Source organism: Pelodiscus sinensis, chromosome 5 (assembly GCF_049634645.1).
Source record: "Pelodiscus sinensis isolate JC-2024 chromosome 5, ASM4963464v1, whole genome shotgun sequence".
In the NCBI taxonomy this organism is placed as follows: Eukaryota; Metazoa; Chordata; order Testudines; family Trionychidae; genus Pelodiscus; species Pelodiscus sinensis.
The window spans coordinates 101036649-101058919 of record NC_134715.1 but is presented as its reverse complement, the minus strand read 5'-3'; the positions used below and the strand labels follow the sequence as shown (position 1 = coordinate 101058919).

The window sequence follows — 22271 nt, the reverse complement described above, 5'->3', positions numbered from 1 at the left end:
GTGCAGAATGGTGGTCGAATGTGCTTTTGGACATGTAAAGGGAAGGTTGTGAATCTGTTGACTAGGTAAGACCTCAGCAAAAGCAATATTCCCATTGTTATGGTAGCCTGCTGTGTGCTCCATAATATCTGTGAAAGTAATGGGGAAAGTTTTATGCCAGGGTGAGGCGGGGGGAGGGTCGTAGCACGGCACCTAGTCAGAAATTTCACCAGGGCAGTCAGGCACTGGAAATCAAAAAGGCTTTGAAAAAACAGCTTTGTGAATGGTCAGACAGAGAGATGGCAGTCATGTATCTTGCTCTTAATGAGGTGCCGAGGCGGGCCAGGCTTGGCAGCATGGCAGGAGTTCAAGCCATGCTTCATTGAGGATAAGCAAACAGTTTTACTGCTGAGGCATCAGTTAACAGCTTCCCCCTCTTCATCCAGTTTGCCACTGCATGATATCATTCTTCTCCAAATATCACACAGTTATAAGGAAGAGGTGCTGACTGAATGTGTCTCGAAACCTTAGCCTTATGCTGCCATGCTTTGTGGTGCAATGATGGCATGGAAGGGTGTCCTACCGTGGAGTACGGAATAAGGCACTGCCACTTTGAAACGCCGGGGGGAGCCCATGTCAGGCTCCTCATGGCGTTTCAAAGCGGCAGAGCCACGGGGAGCCCGGGGATCAGTGAGGGAGTTCCCAGCTGACCCTGGGCTCCATGCAATACTTTTGCCTTTGAAGCGCAGTAATAGCCTTAGGGCTGTTGCTATGCTTCAAAGCCAGAGGCGCCCTATCGACTAATTGAATTAGTTGATATTTAAAATCCTTAATTGTTGTTCTTTGTGAAAAGCAGGAGTGCCGAAATCAACTTTAAGGGCCCATAAAGTTGATGGAATGGGGTTAGGTGGTATGGACTCATTGTTTAGATAATCATCCTAAGGAGGCTAAGCTCAATCTAAACTCCCAGTGAGACCCAGTTTAAGGCAATTTTGGTGGGGCTTTGTTAGTGTGCCCTGGGTCCAAATAAATCTAATGCTGGCCCTACTTGACTGACCCTTCGCTTCCCCCCCCCCCCCCAAATCTTCCCAAAGGCCCTAGGCTCCTGGTTGAGAACCACTGATCTAGTTATTACTTAGTTCTGTTTTGCAAGCAAGGAATTTTACTGGAAGTTTTATTGAGATCTCTTCTAGTCTCTTATTTCTGAATTATAAATTGTTGTATTCTTCTAAAATACATTAAAATGCTATTCCTCTGGGTCAGAGTACAAGCCATTCAGATGAGATTTGTAGATAACACTATTTTTAAACATGTCTCCATGTTCCATCAAGCATTCCCACAGGAAGCAGCTTCTCCATCTCTTAAAGTTCATTGTCCTTATTGAGTGGCAATGTATTTTGAAGGTTAAATCACTGCTGGTAATGGCCAGATGTTTGATTTTAATCATAAGATTTAAAAAAAAACTCTGCTTGACACTGGTGCATGGGATAATAAAGATACCCTTTCTGTAAATTTAGATTCTTCTGATTATTCGTTCAATATAGCTCATTGATTTCAATAAGCATTGCTGTCTGATTCCTTGTTGTAAGGAGCTTTTTATTATTTCATTAAAAAGCACCTCAAGTATTGTGTGTAAGTAGATTTCGCCTTATCTTAATTTATAGTTTAAGAGGAAAAGGACAAAACTTGTTAAGAATATTACAGGGTACTGTAAACTGCCAGATCTGTGCCTAGACGATTAAAGGGTCTGTGATCTAGAGGCACAGGGAGAAGCAATCATTACAAAAAATAACATTGTACCAAAGTGGGGTTGAGAATGCTATTAGTGTTTGAGTACTGTTTATTTTTAAAGCTAATTAGTGTCATTGGAAACAGTGGAAGGTAAAACTGCAACAGTTTAAAAACACCCATGAAACTATCTGGTAATACTCAAAATGGATTATCCATGATCTACAGTAAAACTCCGGTGGTCCGGCATCCAGTGGTCCGGTATACCTCATGGTCCGGCACCAACTGCAACCTGGAAGTGCTCTGGCAGCTGCTTCAAGTTGTTAGTGTAATTGATTAACTGCGGCTGGATCTGCAGGAGACAGACTTGCAATTTATCTTTGCTCTATCTATTGCCTCTGGGGGGCGGGAGGGGAAGGAGAGAGGGAGGAGAAGAGGACTGAGGTTGGCGGCAGAGGCAAGGGCGCGGGCGCCAAACTCTCCGTCATGTTGCAGGGTGGTGGAGAGGGGGCAAGAGGCAGGCAGCCGCATTCAGGAAGTTCTAATCAGTTACACTTACTCTGGGTGGATCCACAGCCGACAGGCTCTCAATCTACCTTTCCTCTCTACTGCCTGGAGTAGGGGGGGGCAGGGGAAGGTAGGGGTCAGCGGGGGAGGGAGTGTGCCAAACCCTCCCTCCTGCTGCAGGGAGGCAAAGCCTGCAAGCGGCAGAACAAGAGAGGGAGGGAGACGCAGGCAGCTGTTTCAAGAAGTTCTAATCAGTTACACTGCCCCAGCAACAGGCTCGCAATCTACCTTTCCGCTCTACTGCCTGGAGGGGGGAGGATAGGGGGTCGGCGGGTGGTGTGGGGGGCGCAAGCTCACTCCATCTTTTGATCCTGGACTATCCAGTCTACTGGTAAAAGCAGCAGGGACAGGGAGGGGAGATGATCTCTTGTGAGTTTCAGTAGCAGCCTGTCACCTGCAGATCTACCCGTTTCCACCGCCCCCCCTCTCCCCGCCAGGCAGTAGAGAGGAAAGGTAGATTGCGAGCCTGTTGCTGGGGCAGTGTAACTGATTAGAACTTCTTGAAACAGCTGCCTGCCTCTCCCTCCCTCTCTTGTTCTGCCGCTTGCAGGCTTTGCCTCCCTGCAGCAGGAGGGAGGGTTTGGCACACCCCCGCCCCCCTCCTTGCGGCGCTGTTCCCCTCTGACGAGACCCGCCCCTACCAGAGTACCTCCTGATAGTCTGGCATTTCTGATAATCCGGCACTACCTGGGTCCCAAAGGTGCCGGATTATCGGAAGTCTACTGTACTTAGTAAATGTAAAAAGTCTGAGGGGGGTAGCTGTGTTAAGATGCTCCAAGACTACTTGTCATATACTAAATGTAAATAAATGTTGAAACTTGAGCTCTTATATTAATCATACTGTGATAAACAGTCTGAAATGGATACAGATGAACTATAAAACATTTTGTTCTGTGCAGTTTTTGCGATCCCACAATTTTTTTGTAAACGGGCCTTGTCGATATTCCCTATTGAGAATGTGCTGTTAGTATCACATATTCAAAGGGGTCTCAGTCCATCCTTCACTTGTCCAGACACAATTGCATGGAGAAACACACATAAGTAATGATCTAGTAATGCCATGCCCATATGATAGTGCTTGAAACGCCTGCACTTGTTTGTGCATCGAAAGTTATCTATGTACAAAGGGAGGCCACTGCTTGGTGATTTGCTCCGTAGCACGGAGAGATTGATAAACTTTGCAAGCACAATGGAGGCATTTACGGTTAGGGTTGCCAGGTATCTGGTATTCACCCGGAGAGTCCGGTATTTTTGCCTCCTGTCGGGTAAAAAAGAATTCAGAGAACACCGGACACCTGAGTTGTCCGGTATTTTCTGAATTTTTCCCCTGCCAGGAGGTGAAAAATGCCGGGCACCTGGCAACCCTACAAGCACTCAGCGCCTGGCCTCCCCCCCAGCTCCCCGGCCCCCAACACCTCTAGTCCCCCAACCCCAGCCTCCATACTTACCTGATTCCCCCAAGGCTGCTGGCACAAAATGGCTGCCAGCCAAAAGACTTAGGGGAAGCAATGCTTCCCCTGGGTTTTAGTGCGCAACCACTCCCGTGTTCCTATCCGTGCACTCATTCTTATAAGGGAAGTGCTGTTTTATTTATTTATTTATTTATTTTATTTATTTTTGGCTTAAGTCCTTGAAGTCCTTTTTTTTTTTCTCTCAGCAACTTTGCCCCCCCCCCCCCCCCCTTTCCCTTCAACAGAATTTTTTCCCAGTGTGTTTTTTGTTGTTGTTTTTTGGAGGGAGGCGGTGTTCGGTGGTATTGTTTCAACCATCTAGCATCCTTATTTACGGTGCAAAACGATTGCCTTTAAAGTTAAAAAAGTGGCTACAGTGCCTTAAGCTCTACCCTGGATTGAGGCAGCAGTTTTAGCCAAACTAAAAGCACCAGTCATGTTTCCTTGTCTGCTGAGACCTCTGCACTTACGAGGGAGGGGGTCATGTGCACTGCTGGCTAGTAGTTTGAATAGTACGAGTTGTTGTCATGAATAAATACCAGGGGAAAAAGTGGGTTTTTTTAAAAAGCTATCCCCATTAATATCAGTAATCTCCTAAAAAAATTAATTTGACCTACTAAAAGATGTCCCAAGAACATTTGAAAGATTTTTTTTTAAATTGTGCACTATTTGTTTAGAACTCACCTGCAAAAAAAACCCCAAACAAAGAACCTTCCTACCACCACACACATATCCCAGCCCTCCTTTCCAGAAAAACCCCAAACAAACCAAAAAATCTCCTCAGTGTTTGGAATATTACTATTGGGTAGGCATATGGATTGTTAAATATGCATAATCAGAGTTTTCACTCAATTTAATATTGATATTTTATTCAATTTAATATCCAACATGTAACAGGTGGTATAAAGATGCTCGTTCTGTAACATAGTATTGTATCACCCTGTTAAATAGAGAGCTAATCATTATATTTCTATGTAGTGTTTCTATGAACAAAAGCTCTTTGTTAAGATTATTGTATTTATGATATTTGTGTCTAGGATTTGAAAACCTGTTTACTTCCTAAATAAATAGTTAAAACAAAGCCTTCCATCGTACATAATTTCTGCCCCTCATTTTGTTTTTATACTCTGACCCCCCAAACCACTAGTCGCTCACAATTTCTGTTTTGAATGGCATGAGTTTGTATGAAGATTCCAGCATAAAAGGTGTCTCCCTGCACTACAGACTGTTACTGCATCTGCTGAAATATATTCACTTCTGTAAGGGTGTGAAGGACAATGCTTTTGGGGCTCAGATAGCTCTTAAAATAGGTCACAAGATGCTGTCCTGATTTTTAAAAAAAAATCTAAATTATGCTATGGAATTAATACATATCTCTTGGTTAAACAATTGTTTACTTATAATTTGCTTATGCTTTGTTTCTAAAGAACATATAATTAAATTATTTTACTTTTAGCTGTGGTACTGATTACTCTTGTGTTCCTGAAAATCAGATGAGTGTGATAGTTTACTTCTTTTGTCATGCAGTTCACAACTGGACTCAAGAGGAGACTTTGCAGTGGCTGGTAGAATTTGTTGAACTGCCCCAGTATGAGAAGAATTTTAAAGACAGTAATGTCAAAGGAACAACGCTTCCCAGGTGAACCTTTTCTTCTGGATTAGTTTAAAATACCTGTTCAGATATTTTATGTTTCAGTGTTCTCTAGCCTCCCTGTATAGGATAATTATCTAAATTTCATCTTATACACTATGCTCGTGTATAAGAAAACTGATGTACGCCTGCAGTTCTGGGAGGCCAGGGGACTAGTATTTCAATTTTCTTCTGCTAAAATGTTCCCGAATGTCATTGTCTCTAGCCCTACTTCAGTTTTGTTACTTTCTTCCTTTAAAATAATTTGCTGCAAAGTGTTTCAACAGCAGTCACTTAGCTTTTTGGTGACTAATTTCTGTTGACAAACTGCAAATGAATTCAGCTGAGTAGAAACACATTTCCAATGTGGACCTGAAGACTTTGCAGACACTTTGCCTTTGAATATTAACTTTTGGATTTTTGCAACTATTACGTATGTTAAAAGACTTGATGCTGTCAAACTGCACATATACCAGTGTTCCCTCTATTTTTTCCATCCCTGAGTGGAATGAATTTTATGTGCACTCATGTAACGCACATCATCTCTGTATTAATGCACATAACAAAATTCATGTGGAAGGGGTGGGGCCAAGGGGTTCTGAGTGTGGGAGGATACGGAGGGATGGGGCAGAGGATTGCAATAAAGGAATGTGAGGGCTCTGGTTGGAGGAGCAGGCTCTAGGGTGGGACTGTAGTTGAGGGGTTCAGAGTTGGGACATAGGGTTGGGGTGCAGATTTTGTGGTGGGGCTGGAAATAAGGGGTTTGGAATGTAGGGGAGGGGCTCAGGCTCTGGGTTGGGGTTAGGGGTCAAGAGGAGAGTACAGGTTCTGGATGGGATGTGTGGGCTTTGTCATGCCGGAGGATGGTAAGTCAGGTGCTTGGATTTTACCTGGGCAGCTACTTGCTGGGGCCAGTGAGGATGAATGCTTCCACTCTCCCAGCAGCTCAGTGCTGGGGCCAGTGGGAAGGAGCCCTTCCCCATTGGCGACATCAGCTTCAGGCCTTGGGAAGAGTAATTTCTCCCTGCTGCAGTCCTGAGCCCCTTACTGGGAAGCTGTGCTGTCTCCCAGCTTAGGTGGAATTATGGTCCTCATATTTAAATTGTACCACGTGGATTTAATTAGTGATGGTCACAGAATGGAAAGCAAATACTGCAGAGTAAAATGCTTGTGACAATTTGAATCCTAAAATATTGGAGATACGAATTTTGAGTACTAACTGTAAATATCCATATAAATCACAAACAGGAACCGTCTACAGTAATTCTTTTACAATATAGTTCTCTGTGTGTAGCTTACATGAACATTTGTGTGAAAATAACATTTGATTTATTATAAACAGGATAGCAATAAATGAACCTGCTTTTATGATCCATCATCTGAAAATCATTGACCGGAGCCACAGACAGAAACTTCAACTGAAGGCATTGGATGTTGTTTTATTCGGACCTCTTGCACGTTAGTACTATCTGATTTTTCTAACTTGTAACTGTTAGAATTCAAACACCTTTTTTCTATTTATACTGAGGTTATATATTGTAGGTGGTACACCTCACTCCACTTGGTCAGTACATTGGTTCATTATTTTGCTCACACTTGTGAAACCCAGAAAAAGTCTAGAATTAAGCCATCAGAATAGGCAATCTAACTGCCTTTTTTTTTTTGCATGGTAATATAGGGTGTGTCTAGACTACTGTTTTTTTTTTTTAAAAGTGGCCTTTTTAAAAAAAAACTTCCCCTGCGTCCAGACTGCTGCCGCATTCTTTTGAAAGTAAATTGAAAGAATGCAGCAATTTTTTCAACCGTAGAAAACCTCATTTTATGAGGAATAAACCTCATTTTACAAAGAGCACTTTCGAAAAAAGGCACTATATAATGCAAACTGTCCTTTTTCGAAAGAGAGCATCCAGACTGCCTGGGTGCTCTCTTTCAAAAAAGTGGCTTGCTTTTTCGAAAGTACTGGTTGTAGTCTAGATGCTCTTTTTCGAAAGAGGCTTGCAGTCTAGACGTAGCCATAGAGTATCAATTTTAGTGTACCACCCACTTACCTACTAAATTCATGAGATTTGTTTTGTTCTGATCTAGTAATCATGCTCTGAATTCTTTTGATTTTGTTTGTTGGCTTCTGGTCAATGTGCTAATTAAGTGCAACCTAAACTTGACATTTTTCCTGGTCAGGAGGTTAGGTAAGATTTTGTTTAATTTACCTAATGTGATTAAAGTCAAGTTAAAACTGTTACCCTAGTTAATTTATCATTAGATGGAATATTAATTTCTAGTGCAACAAAAATTGTTAAATTCCTCTACTTGTACAAAAATATTTCCTCACTAGAGTCCCATCTTTTTGTGATCGTGTTTTGATTACTTCTGATTAAGAAATTATCTTTTTAAACATGCCACATGATTACTTATTGTGAAATGTGTATGAGCTTCAGTGGATTGACTGCTGAGGCCTGTCATTTCATGATGTTACTGCTGTTTGAGGATGATAGTGTCTTTCAGGGAAGCTCATCTGCCAGGTGCTATGTAGAAGTATTTTGTGTTAGAGAATTGTTCATGCATTAATCGTGTGTATCTGATGAGACACCATGAAGCCTCCGAGTGTGCAATTATATCTTTTCTTCCTGCACAGAATCACAACTGTGCAGATTAGAAATACCATGCATAATTATTTAAAAGGTACTGTAAAATCCAATCTAAAATATGTTACATACAAAAATCTGACTTCTCAAGCTCAGGATCTAGCCAAGTAAGGAAAATTCTTAGTGTTCACAAACGGCAAAACTCAGTTCGGTCAAGTGAGATTTAATTATTTGTCAAATTGGCAAGCTTCTCAGCCAGCACTTAAAAATTGATGCATTAACTGAGACATTACGCTGCATGTGAAAACTGGATGGCTGTCTTTCCTCCTAAGCATGGCTGAAAGAACAGATGATTGGCTATCCCATCCTGCTGCTTTACTAACTCCCTTCTTTGGAATGCTGATGAAGCAGCTGCATGCAGTTCTGAACTCAGGAGAATGTGGGTGCCCAAATAAATGTATGCTCTCAAGTGTGGTGTGGGATGTCACAACTTGTTTCTTGCTATTTATAGGGTAACTGAGGCAGGAGGCTAGTTGTCCTCTTTGGCCTTAAAGTAGACTCACAGTTACCAGAAATACTTTTAAACGTTTCCTTACTGAAATATATACATGTGAGGTGTATACAGTGTAGTATAAAAGCTATAATCTATTTTACATAATTGAATCCTTTTTTCCTAATATGTAAAACAGTTACATGTAGTATTTTTAAATTCAGATTAGTTTGCTACTTTATTTTGGGCATAAAGCATCAATTCAGTTTATTAAATGTTTTTGGATCGTTTAAGTACAATTTTTAATATAAGAAATTGAGAACCATAGCTTTTATTTGGTCAACAAAATTTTAGGGTCATGTTGTTCTTGTAAAATTCATTTTGTTAGTCTGAGCCCATCGTTCTCCCATTCCCTTGATAGAACTCCCATAGAAATCAAGGATAGTGATTTTGTATGCAGAAAAGGGACTGTAGGATCAGACCCAACTAGCCACATAATTTGATAATTAAACTATGCAGTAGCCCATGAAAAAGAAATTCTAAATGAAGAGTTAATGTGTAATTGTCAAGTAAAAGATTTGTGATCTTTTCATTAGAGTATGCATTTACATTAATATCTTGTACATAAAATATAGTGCTAGCAACACAGCTGTTCATTTGATGTTAAAATGCCCCCAAAATAATTTCAAAGGGGATGTGGAAGAGCTTTTACTAGTTAAATGATCTGGAATCTCTCTGAGCTCCAAGTTCCACCATTTTTATGTGTCAAAAAAAAGTGATTTCAATAATGCACCTTTAAATCTGTACAGTACTTAATTATAATTATCTGTACAGGCCCATCTCACAACTGGATGAAGGATTTTGCACTAGCAATTTCTATAGTGATTGGCTTTGGAGGCTGCTGGTTTGCACATTCTCAGAACAAGACCTCAAAAGAGCACATCACAAAAATGATGAAAGATCTAGAAAGTCTCCAGAAAGCAGAGCAAAGCCTCCTTGATGTGCAGGAGAGGTATGTGATCTGAAAAGGTTTAAATGTTCAGTGATTTGTCTAAGCTTTATATTTTGAGATAATGATGTTTAGCACTTAAAGCAATAATGTGAAAGATGATAATTTGACTATAACAGGCATTGGGTTTTGTGCACCTTCCTCAACCCATTGCACAAATTTAACTGCGGTTTTAATGAATATATATCTATTTGCCATGCTGAATTATCACTGTGAAATTTAAAGTGTAATGTCAGAGCTAATCAATGGAAAAGAAGGAAAACTGGATACAGATGTGGGTCTGAGTATAAAAGGGACAGTGATGAGTTTGTCTGTTGCTTTATCTGTTGATGTAGAAAACAAGCTGTGTTACTAGAGGCTATGTCTCAATAAATTGAGATGAACTCTTTCTTACCCTATTTTGTTGTGAATTTTCAGAGCTAGCACTTTCTGAGCTCATGAAATCCAGACAAGCCTTCACTGAAAACTTCTTGATAGTTTTCTAGTAGTATGGGGAAAGTGTATTTTCCATAGTTAAGGCAGTAACTTCCTTATGATAAACCTGCCGTTTTGTCCACTCCACTCCCTTAAAGTATATATGAAGGAGAATATAATTAAAACTGGTAAATTCGGTGTAGGGTTTTTGAGTGAGCTAATTTATGATGGAATTTGGATGTAAATGCTGAAAATTCTCACACTGAAGTGTTATATACAATCTGTGCACTATTCCTTTAAGTAGCGTCTCATTTGTTTGTTGAATTTATGTTCTGAAGGCTTGAGAAGGCACAGGAAGAAAACAGGAATGTTGCTGTAGAAAAACAAAACCTGGAGCGTAAAATGATGGATGAAATCAATGATGCAAAACGAGAAGCTTATCGACTGAGGGAACTGAGGGAGGGAGCTGAATGTGAACTGAGCAGACTCAAATATGCAGAGGAGGAACTAGTACAGGTATTTAGGAGCTATGGAACATTTCCGTTCTGGTTTTGTTAGGGTTTAGTTTAATGGAGAGAGTGTTTTGGGTTTTTTTAAGTGGTATTTCTGTGATGTTGGTTTTATTGTCCTGAAAGCATCCTCTGAATATTTCGTTTCTTTACAGCCATAGAAAAAGCATATTCATCAACCACTGTTAAAATGTGAGAATCTTATGAACTTGTGTAGATACAATGTATAATAAAATGCTACTGAAACATACTTAAAAGAACAATTCTTCATGTTGTAAGCCCCTATGCATGATTTCCATGGGCCAAACAATGCCAAGACTAACCCTATCAAGAAGGGAAATTACCTCACTTTGGTTTCTTTCTGGCTATCAGGACAGAAATTGCAGATGGCTTTACCAACCTATTGCTTACATTTTCTCAGTGTAAATCTAATGTGTAGTATTAGAAATTAATAGTGGTGTATTAGTAATGTGAGTTACTTTCAGCTTGGTCATCAAAGGAAAATAGGAACAGAGAGTTAGAGGCTGGTACAGTCTATGGAAATCCACCTACAGACTTTTCAGAAACTTCCCACAACTTACTCTTGAGACCAAAGAATCACATGACAGAGCTAAATGATCTTGGGGCATGGTTGCCTGAAGAATGAGTTTGAGCTAATTACAGCAGTGTTTCAGGCTGAGTCATTTTACCTTCCATCTTAGGAAAATTGTCTGATTTTTTGCATCTCTTTTGACTGCTAGGTTCGCATGGCTTTAAAGAAGGCTGAGAAGGAGTTTGAGCTGAGAAGTAACTGGTCTGTTCCTGATGCATTACAGAAATGGCTCCAGTTAACACATGAGGTTGAAGTACAGTACTACAATATTAAAAGACAAAATGCAGAAATGCAACTAGCGATTGCTAAAGATGAGGTAATTATTTACTCTTGAATTATTACAGTATGTTCATGTGCTAAAGACTCATAATGCTCTCCATTTTGTTGCTAGATAAATAAATCAAGGGATAATAGAGTATTCTGATAGGGTAGAATGTCTATTCCTGAAGTTTTCTGCTGTCAGAATATAAAGGTCCTGTTTCATTCAGATGCTTTACTGCCTTTATGTCCTCTCAAATTATTTTATCTGAATTATTTATACAGCCTTTGGCTTCATGTTTCATGCATTTTAGGCAGAAAAAATTAAAAAGAAGAGAAGCACTGTGTTTGGGACATTACATGTTGCACACAGCTCCTCCCTAGATGAGGTGGACCACAAAATCCTTGAAGCAAAGTAAGAACATTAACTAGATGCATATTGTCCCTTTCTTTTATGCAAGAAACAGTGACATTCACTAAGAGAATGGTATGAAGAAATTCAGCATTTTAATTTGATTTTTCTGCAAGTAAAAATCTATGGTCAGAAGATGTTGTAATGTGAATTTTTGCACACTTCTAAGAATAGGTGATTGTTTTCTGAAATGCTGCAGTAAATATACTGTTATTGTTCCATGCTATGTCCAGCATTCAAGTTTTAGTCCAGTGACAGTTATTAACTTCAATATTATGTTTTATTTTTCCAGAAAAGCACTCTCTGAATTGACAACTTGTTTACGAGAGCGTCTCTATCGATGGCAGCAGATCGAGAGGATCTGTGGCTTTCAGATAGCACACAACTCAGGATTACCAAGCCTGACGTCCTCTCTGTACTCTGATCACAGTTGGGTGGTGATGCCCCGAGTCTCCATTCCTCCTTACCCAATTGCTGGGGGAGTGGATGACTTAGACGAAGACACCCCTCCAATAGTTGCACAGTTTCATGGTATGTGCTAATTACCCTGTCAGGGCTGTTCCAAAATTCTGGCACTCCAAGTGCAGAAGATGGGAGCCTGCAAGAGAGCTTAAATACCTTGCCTCTATAGGCTCTGTTTACAAAAGCTCCCCAGAGTCACTGATGCACTGGCTATGAGAAAAACAGAAGCTGCCACCCTCAAGTGATTTAAACTCCGAAAAAACCCAGGGAGAAACACTTGAATTCCTTCCCCCCCGGGGTACTCCAAGCTCTTTTGCCCCAAAACAAAGCAAAAAACGCAGAGAACAAACTCTAATAGCTGACCTCCAAGGTTACACAGACATACACAGACCTCCTGTTACTTTCCAGGACACATGAATCAAATCATCGCCTTAACAAAGGTGATTTTATTTTTAAACAAAAAAGATATACTTGATAAAAGCATACTGGGCAGCTTGGTGTTACAGAGCAACTAAGAAAAGAAAGATCCAAAACCACACAGTTGTTTGGGCTGTAATTTAAATGGTGAATGGGAGAAGGAAGGCATAGATTCGCATAAAGAAGTTTAACCGAGCAACGAAAACAAAGAACAGTACCCTGATTGTGACTAGAGACATGTTTTCCCTCTACTCATGATCCATGCTGATCCATACTTCAGGGCCCAGTTCACTCCCCTGTCCAATATTTGGTATAGGCATGGCAATTCTGAGTACTGCATCTGCTTCCTCCAGTCCTTGTTTAGAATTCACAAAGGAAGAGCAGACCAGGTATCTGTATCCAATTCAAATTTAAGCACTGTATCCCCATTGGTTCTTCTGGCCCCCTGCCAACACCCTTGCTAGCTACCTGAGTTTAATCCCTTAGTCACCAGGTGCTGGCTAGCACTCCTCCTAGGCTATGTCTAGACTGCAGGCTTCTTTCGAAAGAGCAATCCGCTTTTTCGAAAGAGAGCACCCAGCGAGTCTGGATGCTCTCTTTTGAAGAAGCCCTATTTACATTGAAGAACGCCTTCTTTCGAAAGAAGGCGTTCTTCCTCGTGAAACGAGGTTTACCGCCATCGAAAGAAAAGCCACGTTCTTTCGAAATAATTTCGAAAGAACGCGGCTTGAGTCTGGACGCAGGTGAAGTTTTTTCGGGAAAAGGCTACTTTTCCCGAAAAAACCCCTGAGTCTGGACACGGCCCTATACATCACAGCCTCAAAGGAAGATATTAAGTCAGGGAAGCCTGCTGACGTCCTCTCAGGGAGAGAGACTTTGAGTGGAGAGAAGAGTTACCAATAAAGGGGAAATTGAGCAGCAACCTAAAGGACAGAAATTCAGGGGAAAGAAACTTCAGGAGGAGTAGTGCAGGAAGTAAATTAAACTGTGGCTGAAAAGTGTACCCTAGAGAGTCAGCCCACCCTGATTTCTTCAGTCCTTGCATTAGTAAGAGAGGCCATCTTCTTGTAACCACAACAAGGAGTCCTGTGTCATCTTAAAGACTAACAGATTTATTTGCGCGTAAGCTTTTGTGGGCAAAAACACAGTTTGTCAGAAGTATTTGACCAAGTTGGTTTTTGTCCATGAAAGCTTATGCCCAAATAAATCTGCTCATTTTTAAGATGCCACCAGACTCTGTTTTTTGTGGATATAGACTAACACAGTTACCTCTCTGACTCTCATTTTATTGTAGCTGGGATTAACTAGACAGTGAAGATTAATTGCGATGAGCTCACATTTGAGTGTTTCAGCGCAAGCACACAATCAAACTGAACAATTGAAGGGACAGAATTTTGTGGCAGTTACTTCTGTAATTGCTTGCTGAGTCTAATTTCCTTTGAAAATACCAGCACTGTATTTTTAAAAGGCTCTTTTAAAAGGAGTTAGGGTACACAGGAGTGGGAAACAAAAAGTAGGCTCGATTTGACAATCGCATAATTCATGGTGCTGCAGACAGGTCAGCTGTGAACAAGGGTGCTGTGGCTTCTGGATGCAAACTCATTTCCCTGGTCTGGCTTGCTGCTTTCATTTCCCACTGAGGAGCAGAGATATCTGATACATTTAGGTCAGGTGTTGCTACTTGCAGCATAAGTTGTGACTTTCTCAGTGACCTCCATTAGTGACAGTTAGATGCTAACTAAACTAAGTGTGAGATTCTAGCAAATAGAGGTCAATGCAACATGTGCCTCTTCCTTGCTTGTCCTGTTTGCTCAGTTATTTATATTTTCACTTCTACCTAGTTAATACTCAGGAACGGAGAATATAGTTTATCTGTCGTTAACTCAGCAGCCCAAGGAGAAAAGTGCAGATGGTGTCAGTCCATCTGCAAACTCTTGGATTTGCTGGCAGTCTTTTAGTTGAGTAACCACACTTGACACTTGTCTGGCCATGACCTTTCTTACCAAAGACAGACAATGCAAACTAGAATGGTCTTGGTATGGAGAATCTTAAAATAGATTGGACCCACTGCCACAGGGGAGCATTATGAACCTGCATGCTTTCCAAACTGAAACCAGATTGTAAGATTTCCAGAAATTACAACTGCACTCTATCAGGCTTCTTTTTTGTTGTGCTCTCAGCTGCTGGCAAGGAGGAATTGTACCTAATATGCCTGGATTGGCATAGCCGTTCTTGAAAAATGAAAGGTTAGCAAATAGGAAAAAAGATCTTGTTGCAAATGCAGTTGGACAAACATGTTTTGCTTGCTTTTCATTTTGGCTGCCACTCCCAGTAATATGCAATGTTAGAAAAAAAATCACATTTAATTACCCTAGCGTTCACGTTTGTAATTAGACTTGTTTGCTTTTGGTTAGGTGAAATCATCTTAAAAATCACTGCTCACTCAAAAGCTTTTCACTTCTGCAAGATTTGAATGGCCATTATTGTAGAATGGATGGATAATGATGTCCTTCAGAATAATTGAGCACCATCATTTCTAATGTACAGACATGCAGGGCCAGATTGTCAAATGAGATTTGGGCACTTTGTGTTGCCCTTGAGGCTCAGAGGTGAGAAACTGGATACAAATGGTCAAAGGAATGCTCTGTTGAAATGAAGGTGCTGCAGCTGGCTTTTGCACTACAGTGTCCCTCCTAAAATGCAGCTCCTGCTGATGCAACTCTCTCACTACGTTGATGTAATAACTCTACCTCTGTGAGATGTGTAGCACTTAGGTCAGTGTTATTAAGGTGATGCTGTGTTTGTGTAGATGTTATGTCATTTAAAGCATCTGTTGGTTGTCAACCCCAGGGCTCACAGCCAGAGACCCATTGCGCCAGGTGTTTACAATGTTCCCCCACAAGTAAGTTAGTGGCAGCACTCCTGGTAAGAAGGGTAGTCTGGACATGAAACATGGCTTTTATTACTTACTTAAGTCAACTTAATATTGTATTGTCCACATGCCCTAAGAGTCAGCTGAGAACAGCTTCTTAGCAGCTTTAAGAATCATTGGGGCCGATATAACTCTCAGAACCGTTAACCTGGTATACCTGCCCTCAGGGAAAGACCCTGCAGTAGCGTTTCCAGAGTAGAGTGTTAATTTTGAATTGACACCATTTGTTTTTTTTCTTCCTCCAGGGTCCACTGTTAAGCCTCCCAGCACATTAGCAAGAAGTAGTAGTCTGTGTCGCACAAGGCGCAATGTTGTGCCATCATCTCCGCAGTCTCAGCATACTCAAAATGCTCAACATCCGCAGCATACCCTCCACTCCCCTGACCCTGACATCCTGTCAGTGTCAAGCTGCCCTGCCCTTTATCGTACTGAGGAGGAGGAAGAGGCAATTTACTTCACTGCTGACAAACAATGGTATGATGAATAGCAAAACATTATTAGAACTCTGGTTCGATTGCTCTAAATAATTATCAAGTGTTAGAGGTTGAAGTATGTCAAACAATGAAGCAGACCACATGGAACAACAATTGGGCTGTTTGTGCTGCTGTGTGAATATAAACAAGTGAAGATCTGGAACAACTTTCCAAAGGGAGCAGTGGGGACAAAAAACCTAAGTGGTTTCAAGACTGAACTTGATAAGTTTATGAAGGGGGTGGTATCACAGCTACGATGGCATGCAACCGATCTTAACTGCTAGTAGCAAATATCCTCAAAGGCCGGTGATGGGATGCTAAGTAGGGAGAACTCTGAGTTACTACAGAGACTTCTTCACCGGGTGCCAGAGAATTCTTCACCTCTGGGGAGAATAGCTCAGTGGTTTGAGAATTGGCCTACTAAACCCAGGGCTGTGAGTTCAATCCTTGAGGGGGCCATTTAGGGATCTGGGGCAAATCTGTCAGGGATGGTATTTGGTCCTGCTGTGAAGTCAGAGGACTGGACTCAATGACCTTTCAAGGTTCTTCCAGTTCTATGAGATAGGTATAGGTATATGCTCAGAATCTAACTGGGGTTGGGAAGGAATTTCCCCCCCAGGTCGGATTAGCAGAGATCCTGGGGGAGTTGACCCTCCTCTATGGCATGGGGCATTTATCACTTGCAGGTTTAAATTAGTGTAAATGGTGGAGTCTTTGTAAATGGAAGTCTTTAAATCATGGTTCAGTAATTCAGCCAGAGGTCAGGGATCTGTTACAGGAGTGGGTGAGTGAAGTTCTGTGGCCTGCAGTGTGCAGGTCAGACTAAACGATCACAGTTGTCCCTTGGAGTCTAATTAGCCAGTGCCAAAGGATTATTTCAGTTCTGCAATCCTGGGTAAACTGTGCTGATTCTTTTTCTTTGCAATAGTTTGTACTTATAGCTTTAACTGGGACCAAAAGCAGACTTAGTGCTGTTGCTACTCTTTCTCCTAGCAGTAAGTTAAGTTTCTTTAGCCATGTAACACCTAGGCTAATTAGATTGTCTGTTGAACATTGAGGAGGTCTCCTCAAACATGTTAGGTTTGAATCTGCTTCTTCTGTGACTTTTGTAAGTTTACTTTCACTGTTGTTGGTTAATAGAGGTTTTGTTCCCTCACAGCCAATCTTCTCTTCCTATTTGTTTCTGTAGTGGAATCATTTAAAATGTCACAATCACTCCTACCACAACATCTTGTCACCTCATAAATATACAATTATTCTTTCACTTAAAGTACCAGTCAGAAGGGGTAGGTTTCCAGAGAAGCTCTGACTTCATTAACAACAAAAACACTGGCCAAATAAATTTCATATTGTATAAACATAGGGTTTTTTGAAGCTTATTGTCAGTGTGCAAATATCCTTCTAAGTAAGTTGCTTCAGATCACTGATAGTAGTAATTACATTTTTGGAAAAAACTACTGGCAAAATACAAGCTCAATCATAAAAAAGGTCTCTCATAAAAAGGTGATGGGGTTTTCTTTAAAGGTATAGGTGTATTGTATCAATAAATATGGGTTTAAATTGAGGAGGATCCAATGGCTGGGATGCAGAAGACATGGTTTCAGTTCCTTGCACCTCTTCTCTGACAGCAACATAGGGCCTACTTGATGGCCTCCCTTCTGCCTGGCAACCAGGCAAGGGGTGGAGAAAAGCCCTGCTCGGGTATTTGCATCCACTCCACAATCCATAAAAATGGTCCACAAATATCGGCATCTGCCAATATGAAGGCCTCTGTTGTGAGGTACTCAGTATATGTCTTTACTACACTTGAGCATATGGGGCTTGGGCTACAGAGCTGTTTCATTGCAGTGTAGATGCTTGGGCAGTAGCACAAGTTCTGGGACTGCCCAGGGTCCCAGATCTCACAGGGCTAATATTCAGTGATGAACATCCACACCACAAAAAAACAGTCTCAAAGTCCAAACTCCACAAGTTTGAGTCGGGTGACTAGAGTAGACATTGCAGCACGGACACATGCTTAGATACCAAAGTAAGCTGACCATATAAGTACGTATTTTCAGTAATAGAAATTGAGCCTGCGGGATAGAAATCAATGATTTTTTTATTTAAATTGGATTTTTATTTTGTTTAATTTTTTCTTAAAAATAAACCTGTTTTAAAATGAAATCTAAATTTTAGTACAAAATATGTGAAGGCCTAACTCTATTATAATCTCTCAAAGTATTTAAATAAAAACTGACTATGTCCTTTTGAGTGTTTAGTTTAGTTTTCAGTTATCATCCTAAAGCTGCTTGACATGGATCATGAGCAAAATGTTAATTATCTAGTAAATAAGCAATATTTCATTCGCTTTTTTCTAACATACTAAATATGTACGGATAAGAATTTGAAAATGTCAGGTTGTGTAATTGCTTATATAACTGTATAAAGTTATGTGCCCTTCTAGTAGCAAAAAGGTGTACCAATCTAGTGCAAAGGCTATATGTAGTTGTAAATAATAAGTTTTAAGGGTTATTTCTACCAGAGAGAATACACTTCAAAAAAACCTGAAGTACAAATGGAAAAGTAGGTTTAAATTAATTATTTAAATTAAGGCTTTTCACTTGGTGACTTAAATCAATCTACCCTGAGTTCGGTTTGGGGGGGGAGAGAAACAGCAGTGCATGTCTTGGCCTCGTCTAACATTTGTCCTTGGTTCTTGTTTTTTCTCCTCCTCTTGTCCTTTTTCCATGAGCACACTTGACACAGGGTTTAGTAAAACAAATAGCTACTTAAGGGGAATTTCTACTGTGTTCTGTAGGTCTTGGGGGAACTCCTCAGTATGGCTCTTCTAGAATAACTCCCCGCCCCCCCCCCTTTTTGAGAATATTCTAGTGCTTTATTTGAATGAAGTTTGTTGCTTTTCTATGGTGAGCTGCAAATGACTGAACAGAGTTTACTGCTTTTGTTTGATTGAAATTAAAATAATGTATCTTCTTTTACCTAGTGAAATGAGGTACAGTGGGTGTTTGCATTCTAATGGCATAGATTTGAGACTCTCCCCTCCCCCCACCCCCTATTGCATAAAGGCAATTTTTATGTAACAGTTTCTTTCTCTGTTTTTACTTAGGGATGTACAGAATGCAGGTTCAGAGTGTGACTCCTTAAACTCGTCCTTTGGAAGGAAACAGTCTCCTCCATCAACTCTTGAGATGTACCAAACTCTGTCTCCACAAAAGGTATCCCGGGAGGAACTGTCTCAAGAGGAATCATCCACAGGAGACTCCTCATCGCTAACTGCAGATATTTCCAGGGGTTCTCCTGACTGTGCAGGATTAACAGAAACAAAGAGCATGATATTTAGTCCTGCAAACAAAGTGTACAATGGCATCTTGGAAAAGTCCTGCAGCATGAACCAGCTTTCTAGCGCAACCCCAGTCCCAAAGCCTCGCCATACCTCTTCTTCCTCGGCCAACAGTGAAAGTAAACCCATTCATCAAGTCTCCACTGTCCCTAGGATAAGTAGCATCCCACATGACCTATGCCAGAATGGTGAAAAAAACAAAAAGCCGTCAAAAATAAAAAGCCTCTTCAAGAAAAAATCAAAGTGAGGCATGGAGAAGTAGCCCATAACAGTGGCAGTGTTAGACTTTCTAAACTTTAGGAACATAGTTCCATTTGGGTCTTCCAGACCGTTTGTCATGGTGGAATGCCCAATAGGTCAACTCTATTATTTAAATGACTCTAAAGTTAAAGATCATGTCAGAAATCAAAAGTTCAGACAGTTTAGTCATTTCTGCCTATTTATTTCTGCTTTGTTTTTAGTTACATATAACTTTTGTAAAATGCCACTTTGGACTTACAAGCTTTAATGGACTAGTAAGCCTACATGGGCTTGACAACATTTCTTGTTTACCAGATCATCTTCTTATCTTTCCATGGAGCTATAACATTTACCTACTGGACTTAAGTAACTTAAAAAAAGTAAAATTAATTAAATTGCACTACTGTTTTCCAGACTGGAAAAGTATCTCTCTGCAAGTGAAACTGTAAGATTTATAAATGACTGAGGAAATGGGTCTTTACAATTTTAGATCTGTTTGGGGTTTTAAATAGAACCTACGATTTCGAAATGACTTGATTTCGGGAAATGGAAACCTCACACTTTTATTATGAGACATTTCATTAGATGCATCTATATTAGAACAGTTCAAGTCCTGCTGTAAAGACCATATTTTCCCAGGGCTTTCACTGTGATTTTACTGCATTGCAGGATGTATGATAAAATATATAGATAATTTAACAAGAGAAGAAACTCTTGATTCCTTAGGCAAGCAATGGATTGAAACTTGATTGAAGAACTTTAACCATTCATATGCTTAAAGTGGGGAGGGGGAGAATACAAGCACTTGTTTACAGACTTTGATAGGCAAAGGATGTTTGGTTTATGAAAATTTGTACTGTTGTAAAGATAATAAATTGGAGACATTCTTGTGCTTGTAATTGTTCTGATTTTAGCTGATCTCTTTCAGACATATTCCTGAGGACCTGTTTATTGAACTTACTATAGGCTGCATTGCTTATGCTTATAAGTGTATAAATTTTTTTGTTATTAGCTTTTATCCCTTTGTGGGATTTCATACTGTTTATTTTTGTATAGTTTGAGAAGTTAGCTGTTTGGACATGTCTGCTTGAAGTAAATGATCTCTTAATTTTATAACACACACATACTATGATGAACTAGTGTCTTGGTTCTCACTTTAAAATCTTTAAATTACATGGTTAGGATAAAGCAACTTTTACATTAAACAAGCTTTTATCATAAGGCATTAAATTACCATTGGGTAACAAAGAAGCCTTCTTAGGAAAACAGTGGCTAGTTGTTCAAAACCATCACTTCTTTTTACAAGGAGATGAAAAAAATGTTCTGCTTCAGTAACAGTGCCTTTCTATTCAGTTTGTCTGAAAAAGTGTAATGCTGAGCACCAGTTTTCTTTGAGGTGAATTCCAAAGAAATACTTTTGCTCCAGTGAACACAAGCAATTTATCCTGTGTTGACTAGGTCTCTTTAGTTCTACTATGGGGTTGTGTTAGAGGCCTGAGTAGCCGCTGCTATGACTGGACTTCTGTGATTAGGAGTTCCAGCCATGCCAGAAAACACTCACTGTACTGTAGAAAACAGTGCATTCATTGACTGCATAAACAGATTGCTGGTGAGTAGACATGAACAAAACCTTTAACCATTTGTTTCAACTTGAAGTAATACAGCGCTTCCCTATTTCTGCACCAAGGTCCAATTATATGGGACTTCTCTTTGTTGATATGAATTTACGAGGCAATGGTCATATTTTACTGGAAACCTTTAGTATGCCTGACACAATGGGGGAGGGGGGGGAAAGAATATGGGAATTACCAGCTGAAGTTAAGATGTCTAAAAAAGCAGAGTGTCTTGTATGTTGGAGCCTGTAAACATAGTTATTTCACATTTCAATTGCTGGTTGTTTTATCATTTTGATTAAGGATGTTAAATTGTAGTTCTCTGGCTAATTGTGTACTCAATCCAATTTGTATTGACTACACGAATAGTTAAGGGGCTGCAGTGGGGGTAGTTCTCAGATCCAGCTGGAGCTAGGACTGAGCCTTCCTCCAGGAGCTACTCAAGCTGTGGCTCTCCATTTTAAATATAGTAAGAGCCGCCAGGCACTTAATACATTTAAAATTCTACATGTAAAATGCAGAGGCACAGTATTCTGGACCAGTGTCGAGCAGCACCTATCCACAGGGGAGCCCAGCATGAGCTGGGACTGCTCAGTCCCAACTGTGGGCAGAGGCTGCTTTTCAGGAGACACCCCTATCTTTCCCCACCCCCACTGACTCTGATAGAGGCAATGGGGTGGGAGGGCAGGCAGGTGGCACTACAAAGACAGTGCTGGAGGGAACCCACTTTTAAGCCAGCTCCCCCCAGCACCTTTTTCCCTCTTTTCCCCCCTCTGCCTCTCATACAGAGGCAGCAAGGGTGGGGGAGGGTGAACGTGAGTAGTTGACTACTTGCTAACATGCCTAATTTTGATAAGTTTAGGCAACTTGCCATCTCAAAACTATCCAGAATATTAGCCAGATGGATGGGTCTTGGAACTTTGGTTGCCCTTCAAGCTAATGCAACAAGACTTGACAAGTTGCTTGCCAGAAGAAAGCGCTCAGTTTTGGTCACTGGCATTCAAGGTGGATTCTTCCTGGCAAAGTGCTTCAGAAAATTCAACCTTCTTGAGGAGGGATATGACATGTAACAACATCCTCTAGGTAGAGGGGATCAGTGTACTTAGTGACCTACTGCTTTTCTTGTACTCAGCTTACTGTCTCTCCACTTCAAATCTTTGGATTGATTGA

The 22271-nt window shown here is 40.6% G+C and overlaps 1 protein-coding gene across 2 annotated transcripts in view; it reads left to right on the top strand.

The window, feature by feature from the left end:
• STIM2 (stromal interaction molecule 2) overlaps positions 1–20387 on the top strand; it is a 139887-nt gene extending 119500 nt beyond the window's left edge. For both annotated transcript variants that reach the window (XM_075930612.1, XM_075930613.1), the window contains exons 4-12: positions 5253–5364; positions 6698–6813; positions 9262–9439; positions 10189–10366; positions 11100–11267; positions 11524–11624; positions 11914–12152; positions 15678–15906; positions 19015–20387. In XM_075930612.1, coding sequence (XP_075786727.1) covers positions 5253–5364; positions 6698–6813; positions 9262–9439; positions 10189–10366; positions 11100–11267; positions 11524–11624; positions 11914–12152; positions 15678–15906; positions 19015–19495 — 1802 coding nt within the window. In that variant the 3' untranslated portion in view covers positions 19496–20387. The remainder of the gene's footprint in view (positions 1–5252; positions 5365–6697; positions 6814–9261; positions 9440–10188; positions 10367–11099; positions 11268–11523; positions 11625–11913; positions 12153–15677; positions 15907–19014) is intronic.
• Positions 20388–22271: the final 1884 nt, after the last annotated feature.